The sequence below is a fragment of the Myotis lucifugus genome, unplaced genomic scaffold (genome assembly GCF_000147115.1).
Source record: "Myotis lucifugus unplaced genomic scaffold, Myoluc2.0 scaffold_44, whole genome shotgun sequence".
NCBI classification, from domain to species: Eukaryota; Metazoa; Chordata; class Mammalia; order Chiroptera; family Vespertilionidae; genus Myotis; species Myotis lucifugus.
This window is the reverse complement of record NW_005871092.1, coordinates 7,635,522-7,651,671: the sequence shown is the minus strand read 5'-3', so window position 1 is coordinate 7,651,671 and position 16,150 is coordinate 7,635,522. Positions and strand designations below refer to the sequence as shown.

Here is a 16,150-nt window from a genome sequence, read left to right as displayed (position 1 = left end):
TGATAAGTCTCGCCATGCTTACACAACCTTGACTGTTGTGTAATCTACCCTCAATGTTCCTTCATCCAGTAAGATAATCATCTATCTTAAAGGGAAGCATCTAGTTGTTATTAACTGTTCATTTTAGATGCTTTTCTCTGCTTTCAGAACATTTGCTATTTTTCCCCTCATTGGCTTCAATGTTTGCTGCCAACCACATGACATGTAAACATATCATTTACATACAACCAGCTGTTTCCAGGTAGGTGGTTACATATAGATAACTAGTGCCAGCTAAGTTTTACAGATAAATCCAAACGGTAACTGCCTCAAGTTCTTGTCCTCTGCGTTTGAGACAACTAGCTTTTAACTCATACGTATATTGATGATAATTACAAGTTGAAGAACTCAACACTCGGCGTCACTACATAACCATTCGCTGTCTTACTTGATTGTTCAGACTTCCTTCTAGTGTCTTATTGTCGGAAGTGTCTCAGAGATAACGTGTACTTTAGTTTTAAACACTCATTACCAATATTCAGAAAAAATATAAGGTGTGTTTTTTTTTGACCCAAGTGTTCGTGAATGTAAGTTAAAAAGTTATATCTGATTTGGATTCAAATATTTATAGATTTACACTATATCTATTTCGTCAAAATATATTGTATAATATTTAATAAAATCAAATACATAAAATAAAGTTTTCAACACTTTATACAAACCCCTAGAAAAGCTGCTTTTTCTTTATAAGGCTGTTGGCAATCGACCATACCCACGGAAAAGAAAGGGTAACTTTTGGTTCTACTGTTTCACCAGGGACGTGTGGGATGACTAAGATGGTTCTGGATGCGTCACTGCACAGGGAACACTGCTTCACACGACGAAATGCTTTGGTGACTTCTGAGGGTCTCAGTCACTTTCAGATTCTTCATCACCTAGCGGATACGACTGGACATTGTTCTGAGTGTACATTTTTGTTTTAACAGGGCAGTTGTGATCCATGAGAATAGCCTAAAAGAGAGCAAAGGGCAGATAGATTAACTTCCTGTTCAGAAAGATAAGATGGTTTTAACCAAGTGTGTGTGTGTGTGTATGTGTGAATGGATGAATGGATGGATGGATGGATGGATGGATGGATGGATGGATGGATGGATGGATCCACCCACTATTCACCAGTCATTTGGTGCAACTGCAGCTGCCTGGCCCTGGAGTCCTACACTCGGTGAACATTCGGGGAAGAGGATATACCAGAAGGGGTCTCCGCAGTGTTTTCATTCTACCTGCAGGGCCGTGAAGTGGATTCGGGGGAACCTGTGAGCTCTGACGAAAGGCATGTGCAGGTGAGGTTTAGGAAGAGTTGTACTTAGAATCTTGGAACTGGGGGAGGGGTGGCCCCTGGAGGTCACCCAATCCAACCTGTTTGCAGACTTCACGCACCAACGCTAAGTAAGGACGTGCTCTCTCCTGAGGACGCCAGCTCTCGTGTTAGAAACATCCCTGGATGGACTGGACTGTCTCCATTGTCTGTGGATCGGGTGCTGATTCCCACGTCTTCACGGATCACCCTTACCGTGTTGTAAGACCATGGCTACCGCCCCTTAGATCACCCTAGACATAACCCATGGCCCTTATCTTCCATCAACGCCACTTCAGACCACCTCTCCCCAGTTCCTGGCTGCCCAACTCCTGCTCAACTGTATGAATTTCTTTACAAACACATTTCTCTTGTGAACATAAGAAACGGTCCGCTGATCCGCAACTGACCAGCACTTGAGTCATCATTCCTCCTGAACATGTACAGACCAAGCTCAGTCTGATCACACAGCTGATGTGTGAATCACCCAGGACCTCGAGAAGCATGTTCAGTGGAATACCTCAACTTCACAAGCATCGCGTGTGGTGGGCTGATAGCCCTGCGTGGTGGCACAGGCTAAGGAACCTGACAGGGATGCACAGCTGGAACTGGGCAGATGTGAGTCCAGACAGCCTCCAGCCTGAGTCGCCTCACACGCAGCTCCACGGTGCCATCCATCAGAGTGCGAGGACAGCAGGGGACGCGGGGTCAACTAAAGGAATTCTCTCCTCAGGGTATGTCTTCCGGAGGTTTCTTCCACATGAACTAGTCTCCTAATCCCTTTTGGTGCAGTTTGAAAATCTCAATGGACACATTTATGTGGATGAAAACATTGCAGCCTCTCTTAGCATTCCTCAGGTTTGATAAGCTTCTCAGACTTCGCTCTGTGCTTACCCCACTTCTTTTCTCCCAAGCATTCTAGAATGATCTGCCTGTGTGACCTGCTGAGATAAGGACTTCCTTGGCCCTCTACGTTAGGCTGCCAGCTCCAACCATCAGCTGCAAACTTAGCTCCACTTTTTATTCCGCTTCTTGCCAAGTGAATTGATCATGTATTTCAGAAAGGGCTCAATTTCTAAAAATAAGTAATTAAGGTAACTGACACTGCACCAGGACCATTCTCCCCTGTGGGTGGTCCTTGTCGCACAGAAGGCTTAAACCCCCCCACCCCGCAAAATCTTAAGCCCACCACCTCTGTTTTCTTTTTTTAATCCTCACCTGAGGATATTTTTCCATTGATTTTTAGGGAGAGTGGAAAAGAGAAGGAAAGACAGAGAGAAACATGGATGTGAGAGAAACACATCAGTTGATTGTCTCCTGCAGGAGCCCTGACCAGGGCCCGGACTGGGGAGGAGCCTGCAACCGACGTACGTGCTCATGACCGGAATCGAACCCAGGGCCCTTTGGTTCACAGGCCAACACTCTATCCACTGAGCCAAACTGGCTAGGGCGCCATCTCTTTTTTTAAAATTTTTTAAAAATTGATTTTAGAAAGAGGAAGTTTGAGGGTGAGAGAAACACTGATGGGAGGAAACATCGATCTGCCTTCTGCGTGGCCCCTACTGAGAACCAAGCCTGCAACCTGGGCATGAGCCCTGGCCTGGAATGGAACCAGCGACCTCTTGGTACATGGGACGATGCTCAACCACGGAGCCACGCCAGCCGGGCAGGGACACGTCTTTAAGTAGATTATAACATACAGAATACACCCGGCCTTTTCAGCTTCTGGTGGCCCCATCCTTGCCCACCCCTCGGCATCGAGGAGACAGCAGGAAGGACTTGATGAGTCAATGTGCAGAGAATCCAGAGCCACTCAGGGAAAGAAAGCTCCAATCCTCACACCGCCTGCTTTCCCGTCAGGGCAACCATGGGATGCAAGAAACATGCCCCGTCTTTGAAGCTAATTCTTCAACCGGAAAGAAAAATCCACAGCAGAACGCAGCTGTTCCCGACTGGGTGTTCTGAGAGCTACGGGCTGCGTGCTAATTGTCTTACAACTGGAATCCAGTCTTCTTCAAAGGATCGTGTGCTACTGCTTAATCTTGCTGAGGCACTTGAGTTAACAGTTGTTGCCTCTTCACCTGCATTGCCAACTCAACAGTGATCATTAAAAACAAACAATCAACAACAACAAAAAACGCACGGAAATCCAATAAACCAAATGGAAGAGAAACTCAAGTGCTCACACACCAGCTGAGGACCGCCTGACGTGGGACCCGGGAGGACAGCACTGGACCGTTCACTGCAGAACAGCCGGTCCAAGCACATCAGCGGAATGTGGCCTGGTGAACGAATTATTTGCTACGGTTTGTATTTCTCATTCCCGCTCTCACGTCCCCCAGCATTCGGTACCTGCGGGTCCTGACTGCTGACACTCAAAGGGGTGATCACCAATCCCTTCTCCACCAAGGCCCACCTGACCTGGCTCGGTCCCCCTTGTCCTAGGAGCGATGGGTCTCCACAGTGAGCAGGCAGCATTGCCGGCTGCCTCTCACTGCTGCCAGCATGCCAGCCAGTCAAGTGGCATCCAATGCAATGCCTTCGATGCTGGCATCGATGATGGGCAGCAAGATGCACTTTTTCTCCAGTTTTTAACGGTTCATCTCGCTAAGGCACTGATGAAGGATTCTGACATTTCACAGCGGAAGTGGCTTCTGGGAGCCTGTAATTCTTGTTGCTTTGCCTTTCAGGACTGTCTCTTCCATTTCCTGCAGCCTTCATTCAGCGGCTCTCAGAGCGGTAGCTGGCTGGGCAAGCACCCCCACTGCATCCCCGCTGGTCCTCCGACCTCACCATTTCCTCCCGCCCCCAGATAAGCCATCAGGCTGTCAACGAACGATAACGCCACAGGGAGACCGCTCGGAGGTTCTGGGGTCTGAACAGCAAAAGGAAGCTCTTCTCACAGAGGGAAGAGGGGGAGGATGGGACAGGGGCTGAAGTCAGAGGTTTGGGTAAGAGCAAGAGTGACTGAGCACTTCCTGGGTGCCAGACACAGGCTGAGCCCCGCTGAGATTCTTTCCTTTAGTCCCCCCAACAGCCCTATGAGGTGACAGTCCTGCTCCAGGGCCCCGTGCCAGCCCTTCCCTCTCTCCCAAGAGCCTTACACAGTCTGTCGGGCAACAGAGGCATTTGTCGGTGATTAGCGTTAATCAAATTCTTGCTGCACTGAGAATTTCCTGAGCCTGATTTGGGCAAGGTACTGTGCTGGGGCCCATTAAACAAAAATGGAAAGGGAACCTACACAACCAGGCCGGAAAACAGGGGAGTCCCGGAGAGACCCACAGTAACGGCTGTGGAGAGGCAGCTGACTGAGCGAGAGGCAGGGAGAGAGGGGGGCCTCGGTCAGCGTATTTCCACAGCACCGTCCATGCCTCTCTGAGCCAAATGGGTCATGAGTAATTCAAAAGGATGGAGCGAGCCAGGCCAGTGTGGCTCCACGGTTGGGCACTGAACCAGGAGGTCACAGTCGGTTGTGGGCTCGATCTCCAGCGTGGGGCATGCAAGAGGCAGCCGATCAATGATTCTCTCTTATCATTGATGTTTCTATCTCTCTCTCCCTCTCCCTTCCTCTCTGAAATCAATAAAAATATTTTTTAAATGACCAAGTTAAATTCTACATAATAAAGGGAATAGTGCTGGATATATTTTTCAAATATATTGAACAGATAGATAAATGCAAAAAAAAAAATGCCCCAAGCTAATACAGGCTGCATGGCACCTAACTTCAGGGTCTGCGTCTGTCTTTAAATCCACGTTTGGGGGAAATCTTAAAAGGGCAGCTCATGAAAAGCCAAAACATCCAGATCCATTTCAGCTCAACCATCAGGAAGAACTTGGGCTGCACTGCCAGCAAACCATCGCAAGCGAACCGCATATCCATTCATGAACTACAAATGCCACCTCCCCTGCCTGCTTTCTCCCATTCATCCCTAATCTAAGGCCCTCTGCTTTTAGCTGGAGGAGTATCCACCACCATTAGATGTTTCACAAAGCAGCAACACCCACCGCCTCCAGCTGTGAATGCTTATCAGAAAGGTTTAAATGGATGATGCACTTCAAAATTCACACTTAGAATTGAGAGGTCTGAACATATTCAGAAGAGGAACACTTTATATTCTCTCTTGCCTATGGCCATGATTCTGGTTATGAAATTATGAATTTCAAGGTTTTATGTGTGCCCAAAGGTGCATATACAATATTTTTCCCTAAGGGCCTGTTACCTACACTAGAACCACCTCTGGAATCTTCCGCAGTGAGGACCAAGTCACTATTACTGAAAGCTGCAAGGGCTGGGAGAAAGGCAAACGGCACCAGAAACGGCTGATCTTAGGAGTAAGTGCAGGGCGTGCCCAGGCTGATGTCCACATTTTCAAGATGTTCAAGCAACAGAGAATTATCCCATGTTTTTATTTCATTGACAAAAGAGCTTACCGACTGCTAATCTATGTACAAAAATAATTTTACTCTACAAATGTATAAACATAATGCTTGATATAGTAACAGAAGTAGCTTGTCCGATGTGGTATCAACTAAAAAGGAACTCTTACCATGAATGTTTGGAGAGTTCTCCCCAAAAGGAGCAGGAACATATTTTACAATTAAGACACATACCTCAATGTGTGGGTGGGGGGACGAGAAGAGAGAAACCAAAGAACTTATATACTTATAGGAATAGCCCACAGACTCGGGCAATAGCGGGGTGAAGACCTGGGGGAGGGGGGCAGGGGCTGGAAGGAGGGGGGTAAAGGGGAAGAAAATGAAAAACATCTATAACACTATCAACAATAAAAAGTATATTAAAAATTAAAAATAAAACCTAACGTCTCCAAAGGAAAAAGAAACGCTATCCAAAAGACCATGCTACAATGATCAAGAAACACTTCAACGCATCCTAAAATGTTCTCACCATTTTTTCTTCCTTGGCAGGTGGACTTCGAAGAAAAAAGCAGAGAGGAGCAAAAAGAATATTAATTATTCCAATAATTCTCATGAGCCACGGAAATCCAATTGCCTTCGCGATAGCCCCGCCAGCAGAAGGACCTTCGGGAAACAGAGAATTAGATAAAGCTCCCGCAGGCACCTTGCCCACGGAAAGACGCAAAGGTTTAGGTCAGGGGTCCTCAAACTTTTTAAACAGGGGGCCAGTTCACTGTCCCTCAGACCGTTGGAGGGCCGGACTATAGTTTAAAAAAAAACTATGAACAAATTCCTGTGCACACTGCACATATCTTATTTTGAAGTAAAAAAACAAAACGGGAACAAATACAATATTTGTATTTGCATGTGACCCGCGGGCCGTAGTTTGAGGACCCCTGGTTTAGGTGGTTCTCAGCAGGCGCTCTCTGTCGTGCCGAGATAAAAGGTGGTTGTGTCAGGCCGACACCTTACCTAAAGCGTATCCCATACAGAAGGCCACGTCTGCAATGGCGTACACGCTCCCGTAGACGGACACGTGCCGCAGGTCCACCAGGTAGCCCATGATGGGCATCATCGATGAGTCCACCATGCCTGTGGGGCCAGGGAACACAGTCTATAGAAAACGGCTGTACACTGAAGATGGGATGGATGACAGGACGGTCCTAACCTCACACCTCTGCTGCCTCCTCCCCTTCTGGCTTCTCCACCTGCACATGTGGAGCCAGACTCCCTACAACACATCGGCTGAAGACCGATGGCAGGCAGCTGAGACAGGGACCGGGACCAGGCCACCAGGTGCCTGTCCCCTGCCTTGCCTCACCTCGTCCTCACTGTCCGGATGGCCTGTCCTCCGACAGAGGGCACTCAGTCCTCTGGTGACTCTCCCGCATTCCAGGCTGCTGGCCACTGGCCCTGGGGACCCCCGCCTGCTTCCTGTTGCTGTTTCCCTGGTTCACTAGTTTCTGGTCCACTCGTCCCTTGCCCTCGAGGAGGAGACACGCCTACATGCCTCACCCAGGCTCCTCTCCCTGCACACGTTGGCCCCACACAGCGAGGAGGGTCAGAAGGAATCCGAACAAGGAGTCTGAGGGGCCATCTGGCCCTACTCATGGAACTAAAATCAAAAGAAGTTTGCTCATTCCTGGGGTGTGGGGGTGGGGGAAAAACAACAAAAACACTGCCACCACCAAGACCAGGAGTATAGTTTCTGGTCTCCGGTGTAGACGGGGACAGGAAGCATAAAGAAAGAGTACAGTCCAGCCAGCGTGCCTCAGTGGTAGATCTTCAGTCTATGAACCAGGAGGCGCGGTTCCATTCTGGGTCAGGGCACATGCCCAGGTTGCAGGCTTGATCCCCAGTGGGGGGCGTGCAGGAGGCAGCCGATCAATGGTTCTCTCATCGTTGATGTTTCTCTCTCTCTCTCCCTCTCCCTTCCTCTCTGAAATAAATGAAAATATATTAAAAAGAAAAAAGAGCACGTGTTCTGGGTTCAAATCCCTGGCTGGGTGAGTGAGATCATGCCTTCTCTCTCTGAACATCGGTTGCCCACCTCTCCCGTGGGGATGGGCAATGACTGACTAGGGCAGTGATGGCGAACCTTTTGAGCTCGGCGTGTCAGCATTTTGAAGAACCCTAACTTAACTCTGGTGCCGTGTCACATACAGAAATTTTTTGATATTTGCAACCATAGTAAAACAAAGATTTATATTTTTGATATTTATTTTATATACTTAAATGCCATTTAACAAAGAAAAATCAACCAAAAAACTGAGTTCGCGTGTCACCTCTGACACGCGTGTCATAGGTTCACCATCACTGGGCTAGGGAGACAGCATCTGTGAATTCCCCCAGCAGACCACTCATCCCCTCACCTCCCCAAGCACCAGGGGCAGGAAGATGAGGGAAATTTCCTTCATTCAATGGTATTTGCTGACCACCGAGTATGCGCAAGGTGTGGGGCGCAGGGGAGAACAAAAGAGTTGGATGTTAAACGAAGAGTTGAAAATGAATTCCAATGGGGACCGATGCTACGAAGGCGCGTGAGAGGACACCTCTACGCTCAGGGGACCTAGCCTGGTCCGAGGGGTCAGCCAAGGCTCCGCTCTCTTTCTACCAAAGAACAAATGCCTGCCTTTCCCTACGATCGACTCAGCATTTACTTGCATCATGAGCGAGCTACAGGTTCTAAAGGAGAAACAAATGGGGACCATTTACCCAAAATATGAACAGGATTTTCCTAAGGTATAATTTATTGTTCATGTTAGAAAGACTCGTCTCGTTTGCCCGTGAAAATTCCTGCGGCACAGGTGGTCACCACCACACCTGTCCAACTTTTCTGTACCGAACCTCAGAAAAATACCCGTGAAGCCTGGTCCCCCAGCCTCACCTGAGGTCTGTTCTCAGATCTGGGCCCTGCGTGGGGGACGCTCTGGTTTGCCCAGGTGCGCCAGTGGCGCCTCGGCTTCTGCAAACACCAGGCTTCTTAAAAATACTGGCTTTCAGGAAACAGAGGACTAGTGCGTGGGGGGAAGCAGGCGTTTTTCTGTGGGCGACCTACAGGCTGTACTGGGGCTTGGCTGCCCGCAGCCTCCTCTCCAGCTTCTACGAAGTTTAGGATCGGCCCAAATGAGAGGAAACCTTCTCAGCAACGAGGAAAAACAACCGCTTTAAGTCGAAGCACCAGGCTCGTGTGACTTACCAATTGCGAAACCAACTCCGAAGTTGGGAGCTATGAGTCCATAAATGTTTTTTGCAAAAGGGATCTGTAAGAGGAAATAAATGTTACACTGAAATCACGTGACATGCAACTCGAAGTCACCTTGGAAAGTCTTCAAAACATGTTGTCTCCAGCCGGGTATGTGTGTTCCCTTCGAAGGAAACGGGGGCGTGGTTTGGGCAGAACCAGACCCTCCAATCTTCCCAGCTGGAGCTGAAACGGGTTTTGTGAGCACCATGAACACTAGTCAGCTCCCGACGCGAAAGATCGGCCTGGTCCACACTCCCTTTCTGACAAGGACCCAAAAACCCATTTGGGGTAGGATATTGGCCACAGGAAGATGGTGTTTTATTCTAGAAAAAAAGCATCTTGCTAGCATTCCAGGGTAGTCGCCCTAAAGTGCTTAAGACATTGTAATGTTTAAGGTGATGGGGGTGGGGGTGGGTGACATATATCGATGTAATAACTTCCAACTGGCATTAAATGAAAATATATCCCTCGGAGAGTCTTGTCCAAAATTTCTAAGATGACAATAAAAAATTAGAAGAAAATGAAAGATGTAAGAAAACGCATTCATCAACAAGCTTCAAACTGCTAAACAATATTTCTTGGTGATTCTTGCCCAAAGCAAAAGTCCTATTTACTGACCATCTCCACTTGTTCAATGCTGTCTTTTACTCACCCATAAAACGCTGGTCCCCACAATCACCATTCCCAGCAGGGCACAAAGCCACCTATGGAAAACAGCAACAACGCACCATCAGTAAATGTGCCTTTTTGTCCCCCAGTCCAAATTTTCCATGGAAATCACAACAATGCTTGTCACTGCCCAGACAGAAACAGAATTTTTTTTTTTTAAAGAACAGCATTATTAGAAGACAGGGAGTGTTGTGTTCATTTCATCTTACCTCCCTATCTTGTGTGCGAGTATCCCAAAAATATTGGTTCCAATGAGATAAGAGATACTAGCCGGCAAGAAAGCAACGCCTGTAAATTATGAAAAGGACACCTTATCAGCACTGATAGCGGCCGAATGTTAGGAAAACTAATCATCGCCGACGCCGTGGGGGCGATCAGAGCCGGTGAAACGCAGCCCTGCGGCCGGCACCGGGGCAGCTAATATCCGGCGGCTGCGGGGCAGCCCGGACCCCACATGGCTCGTCCGTCCACAAAGCTGCGGAGACACTGCAGACACGAAATTCATTTCTCTATCGGCGCCTCCATCTCTGCCTGGCGGGAGCTCTGCACGTGGACCGACACCCGAGGCACCGGAATGTCAGGCCAGGGCACCTGCCACCCCACACCCCCTTCCCCGTTTTGCAGGACAGAAGACAGACAACAGGCATGGAGGCAATTAGGGAACATTAAGATAAGGACCCCGAAAAGGTTAAAATCACCCCAAAACCCATCCCTGGGATAACCCCCCTGTTATTTTCCCTTGTAAGTTTATGTGTACGCGCCCTGGCTGGGTAGCTCAGCTGTTAGAGCATCATCCCGATATGCCAAGGCTGCGGGTTCGATCCCTGGTCAGGGCCCTTTAACCATAAACATGCCAAGTTTACCTGTTCATCATAAATGTGTGCGCACAGGATTTTACTTGGTTTTTCTCCCCAAAATGGGATTATAACTACTGTTCTACGCCCTTTTTTTCAGCTTTACGAACATCTTTCCACGCCAAAAAGATAAATGTCTATGTGGTCGTTTTGGGGGCCAAGTCGTAGGTGACCGAAATTGTAAGGTCCAAGGTTGAGTGCTCTCCCAGGAGGAGGACCTTGTGACCTGGGGGCGCGCCCAGGCTGATGTCCAGCTGCTGGCGGCAGTGTGGCCTTGCCCGTGCCCTCGGCAGCGAACAGGAGGCTGGCCCAAGGCGGCCCAGGCTCTGCTGCCAGGGGATCTGTCCCCGTCAGCTCTCTCTCGTCCCTATTCACTATTAAGACAACAGGAAACTCTCTTTCGGAAAGATGGCTTTTCCAACGCTTAGAGTTCAAAACTCCCGTGTTTCTTCTTGAAATCGGGTATACCAGCTTTGACTCTGAGCCCTGCGCACACCTCGTGAAAGTTGCTTTGATTTCAAATCTCCAATCTTTCTCCAGAAATGATCCGGGAGGCATCGGGGCAGAATGGCTTCCCGTGAGCCCCCTCAGGACCCTGAGCAGGGAGGGGCTGAGCAGCCGGGGCTGGGGAAGGGCTGGGCACTGGGTCCTCGCTCTTGTCACCCAGGCTGCCCCGCCCACCAAGGCGCAGAGGGGCCTGCGAGGCTCCAGCAGAGGTGGCCACAGGCTGCGGAGAGCACACTGCAGATGGCGCAGAGCAGGTGTAGCCAAGTGATTCTCTAGAACAACCAAGTCTCTCTCTGAGAGAGGAAGGGGTGACCTCACTAGTGGGGAGGGGACCGTCTGGCTTGGGTGCTGAGCCCCGCCAGGTCTCCTGAGGAACCGAGGCGGCCTGCGATCTAGCCCGATGGCCCGGGGCCCCTCGCTGACTGTAAAGACAATAAAGCCAGCCCCAGGCTGTGTCTGGAGGGAGAGGACAGAGCAGCTTAAGTGCCCTGTGCAGGGCCTGCCTCACTCAATTAGGGTCCTGAGTCAATTAAGTGAAGATATCAAAACGTCAGCACAGCATCTCAGCCCAAGCGGCTGCCAAGCCCTGCAGGACACTCCCAGCCACGGCCACCAAACTCAGCCACCTCCTGGAAACACCTGGGGCCCCAACTACCACGGGGACCAGGGAGGAAGGAAGTCTGGGGACACTGCTGGGGCTGGCAATGAGGCATGAGGAGCGGCTCCTCATCTTTGGCAAAGCCACTCCCCTGAGCACTGACCCCATGAAGCGTTTCACAGAAAGCCACTCAGTCACCCCGGCTCCTGCCGCTCGGCAGGGGGACAGTGATGGACCCGCCCCGGGGATGAAGTCCTAGACTCAGAGGAGCCCGTCCCAGGCCTTACCCAGCTGCCACTTGTGGGAACACATGGTCTCCATCATCCAGATGGGCAGGGCCGGCTCCAGCATGGCGATGGCCATGTTTGCAAAGCAGATGGACCCTTTAAGGGAGCAAGAGGGTTAGTGGGCGTCTGGGGCCCCAGGGTCCCTTCACCACCTCCAAACACAGCTAAACCTCCCGTGCCCACAGCCAGCGCCGGCAGCCTGGAGACCCAGAACTTTCCCTACTTTTGTAAGGAAAAGAAATGATGGGTCAAGGGGATAGTGAAGAGTATTATTATTATTATTATTATTATTATTACAACTAGATTCCCAGAGTCATAAAGTTTGGAACTGGAGGCAACTTGCAAGATCATCTGGTTTAACTTTCCTGACTTATTAACAAAGAAAGAAAGAAAGGGAGTTCCAATCGTCAATGGAGTAACTAGGGTGAGGTCACACAGCAGCACACAGACCACACACAGACTCGGGCAGCCTGAGCCCCCGCACCTACATTCCACTGTGCAATGAGCACCGAGCTTTCTATCGAAGCCGTGGGACGCCCCCGCATCCAGGGCATTCCGTACAGACGTGCTGTTGTGGGATTTCTTTTCAATCAACTACGCATCGAGGGTCTCTTTGCAAATGCCCCGTTGTCACTCTCATAACCAGAACCCTTTGGGAACGTAGAACCATCTGGACCAAGACACACAGAACTGGTCCCTGAGAGCTCCCTGTGCTGTGCCCGGCGGGGGGTGTGGGGGGTGGGGGAACGGACGGACCTCTAATTTGCTAAAATCTTGACCGAAAGAACATTGTGCAATCGTGATTAAGGTGTTCACGAAGGAAGAAAGATCTTCTGTCTTTGTGACATTTACAGGCGGAACACAGAAACGATGCTGAAATGACTAGACTCCCACCCCCCCGTCCCCGATCTGTGTTTTCTTAGATTCTGTGTTTGTCTATTCCACTTACATTAATTATAGAGCCAAACTGACTGCCGGCACTGTTTGCATCTCTCCTGCTATCCAGAGCCCACACCCTGGACCCCTCATTATCTAGCTCTGATACCCCAAACTATATGCCCCCTCCCCTAAATCCACTCAGGGCAACCTGGACAGCCCCGGGCCCCGAAGGCTGCCGGGATGATTTAGACCAGCCAAGGCTATGCTTTTACCCTGCCCTGCAGCTGGCCCAGCGTCAGAAACGAATGACGGAAGGAAACCATTTCTGTGATGTAGACCCTCCTTGTGTCTTTTATGCCTTTGCACAGCCCGTTTCCAGCCGCTAAGTGAACTCGGGTCCTCGCCATCCGCCCCCACCCCTGGGCTGAGAAGGACCTGGGTAGTGGGGGGAGCCCCACCTGCGGCGATGAGGATGTAGGGGTCCTTCAGCAGAGTGATCAGCGGCGTCCCCTTCTGGCTCTGGGGAGAAAGTGGGGGTTAGAAGAGGGGACGAGGCGGGTGCAGCGCCCTCCGCCCCCCGAGGCTCACCTCTGGCTGCACCCGGGACGGCTGGAGCACGCAGAGCTGAATAGCTGCGGGAGAAACACAAGAGGCGTGGCTCAGAGACCCGGTCAGCACATGTGCCCAGGCCGCGGCCACGGTCCGCGCGGACTCACCTCCATCCAGGAGCACCAGGGCAGCCAGCACCAGGAACGGGGCCGTCTTCCCCACAAACTCGTACAGCACACTCCCGAAGGGGGGGCCCACTGCCAGGTGGAGAGCGAGTCACTCAGACACACCTCACAAGGACCGTCCGCTGGTTTCTTGTGCTTCGCTCTCCGTTTTGTTCTGAAAGCTCTTGGCGGTGGCCACCCTACCCTACATCCAGTGGTGTGAAGTGCCCTGGCTACTTCCTCCCAGCGGTTCCACATCTGGGACATGGGCAAGAGACCCGACGGGTCACCCCAAAGTTAAGGTCAGAGGGAACAAGATCCCGGTTGGCGAGGACTTCATCCCTTAAGCACCAGGACAGGGACTGCGGGCTCCGGGGAAGGGGGGAATGTAACAGAGGAAAGGGAGGGGACCCCATCTCTGGCGGGGAAGATACTGCCCCTGGTCTAGGAGGCCAATCTGGGGTGGGGGGCAGACTCAGAGTTGGGGAGGTCCTCTCAGCATTAACCCAGAGCCGTCTGAGCGGAGAGGAAGGATCCTGGCAGACCATCCTGGTCAAGCCTCCTGTACGTCTGGGCCCGGGGGGGTCTGGGGCTGGTTTCCCAAGGTTCCCCAGCAAGTCTGGGGGTAGAGGCAGGGGGAGCCCAGGGCCTCCCCTGTCAGGAAGGCTCCCCGAAAGTAGGGAACGAAAAGGGACAGTTAGGGAATGAGGGAGGAAGGACTGTCGCTGTCCAGCGCAGACAGGCTGCCAGCGCGCCTCCACATGGACCTTACCTACCTAAGACCCCCAGGGCCAGGCCGCCCAGGGCAATCCCCATGGCGTTGCCTCTCTCCTCGTCATCTGTGTACACGCTGGCAAGCATGCCCATCCCTGCACAGCAAAGGAAAGGGTTGAATGGATTATCCGTGACTCGCCTTCCCTCCCCAACCCGGACCTGGGAGCGACCCAAGCCCATGAGGTTCATGAAAACGTCAGACCAAGAAGGGTCTAACGAGGAGACGGGGACCCTCTCCACAAGCCCACAGCCAGTCACCACCCCCGAAACCTCGATTCCCTGAATTATCCAGCTCGCAAGGTGAGGGGCAGGCGATGGGGCACTGCTGGTGGCCCCTGGGACAGACTGCAGACCCCCGGGCACGGACTTACTCAGGCGCCCACACCTACCAGCCACCGAGGAGCAGGAGGAGCCGATGCCCTGCAGCGACCTGGCGATCAGCAAGAGGGCGTAGCTCCTGGAGAAGGCGAACACTGCGGGGAGAAGGGCCAGGCCGGGCCGGGTCAGGGCAGGCCGGCTGCCCAAAGGTTTGTTTCCATAGTAACCACACTGTTTCTGCCCACAAAGACCCCCCTCTATGGATTTCTTTCTGCGTTTTTACCAACCTCCCTGCCCCCGCCCGGGATCTGTGTTCTCAACTCCGGGCTCACGGCCACCAGAACCCTTCCCGCGACCCACGCTCCAAAGGCAAACACGAGGCACTTACTAATCGTGGAGACGAACATGATGCAGAATCCCACAAACATTGGAATTGGGTAGCCGATTCTGCAAAACAAAACCGCGAGGGACATCTGGCGACTGCTTTGTGTTTCCTTAAGGCTTCGCCCCGAGTCTCCCGCCGACCCTCTGGGATCCGGCGGATAAGTGCTGGGTCAACTTTCCTAAAATTTCATACCGTCGGCGCTTCCTGCGTGACCTTTCTGTGTTTGACTGTCTCGGAGTGTGAATACATTGATGGACTCCCAGTCCGAACAGACATTTCTCTGGCATAAATGTCAACACAATATTGGCAAGTAGCCCAGAGCACGGCCCAAACATACGGCCCCTGGTCCCACCATTTTTAAAGTATTATTTCTTTAACTGCAGTCTTTGTGCTAGAGCTTCACCAAAGGCACAATGGCAATCAAATGATTCCAGGATTCGATCGGCCAGCGAGACGGCTGCACTGCATCTAAGAGGCATCAGGCAGCAAGACGTTCAAATCCGTCTTCGCGCTGAGCCCAGGGAGGCCAGCCTAGAAAGACAGGCCTCGTTTTCTGTGCACAAACCCTACATCCTAATTGCTCCGTAGGAGCATGGCCCATACAGGGCTCTGCCACCAGGCGGGTGGCATGGTGGGAAGACCTTGGCCTTTCTGTATCTCGCCCCCGGCTGGACGCCTGGCCCTGCCCTTAGCCCGGCAAGTCTTGCCCCAGTCTCCCTGGGAGCTCACCATCACCCGCCTCCCAGAACCGGGTATCTGATGAGATGTGGGTGTACGCTGCTACCAGGGCGCCTCCCTCATCCCCTTCCTCTCTGTTTCTGCTGATTATGCAGACACCTTGGTCCCTGCCATTTGCATGGGGCATGAGGGTGAAGGCAGCTTCCTGGTCCCCCTGCCCTGAAAGGGGGTGCGATGCTGGCTGCGCCATTGCTCTCCAGAGTTTGCGTCAGCCCAGAGCAGCACTGAGCATCTCCAGGCCTCAACTCCCCCTCCCCCGCCCCCACCAGCCCTGGATCCTAGATCAGAAAGTCCTGAGGCCCAGTCACTCAGCCCAGAAGGGCTCTTCTTCTCTGGACTTGAATAAAAGTCACCGTTATCACTCACTCAGTTCTCAAGCACTTACACCCGCAGCTCAACGACTGGGCAAGGACAGCGACCACCTGCCCATCC

The 16,150-nt window shown here is 51.7% G+C and overlaps 1 protein-coding gene across 2 annotated transcripts in view; it reads right to left on the bottom strand.

Annotated features, from left to right (window-relative positions):
- Positions 1 to 477: 477 nt before the first annotated feature.
- The window catches only part of SLC18A2 (solute carrier family 18 member A2), a 24,435-nt gene continuing 8,762 nt past the window's right edge, over positions 478 to 16,150 (bottom strand). The window contains exons 3-15 of one of the 2 annotated variants that reach the window (XM_006088174.3): positions 14,984 to 15,042; positions 14,667 to 14,750; positions 14,280 to 14,372; positions 13,507 to 13,596; positions 13,379 to 13,422; positions 13,249 to 13,309; positions 11,912 to 12,007; positions 9,875 to 9,953; positions 9,649 to 9,700; positions 8,949 to 9,012; positions 6,722 to 6,841; positions 6,240 to 6,373; positions 478 to 990 (exon numbers count right to left, since the gene is read on the bottom strand). In XM_006088174.3, coding sequence (XP_006088236.1) covers positions 889 to 990; positions 6,240 to 6,373; positions 6,722 to 6,841; positions 8,949 to 9,012; positions 9,649 to 9,700; positions 9,875 to 9,953; positions 11,912 to 12,007; positions 13,249 to 13,309; positions 13,379 to 13,422; positions 13,507 to 13,596; positions 14,280 to 14,372; positions 14,667 to 14,750; positions 14,984 to 15,042 — 1,078 coding nt within the window. In that variant the 3' untranslated portion in view covers positions 478 to 888. The remainder of the gene's footprint in view (positions 991 to 6,239; positions 6,374 to 6,721; positions 6,842 to 8,948; positions 9,013 to 9,648; positions 9,701 to 9,874; positions 9,954 to 11,911; positions 12,008 to 13,248; positions 13,310 to 13,378; positions 13,423 to 13,506; positions 13,597 to 14,279; positions 14,373 to 14,666; positions 14,751 to 14,983; positions 15,043 to 16,150) is intronic. The other variant, XM_023753400.1, reaches the window with a different exon arrangement.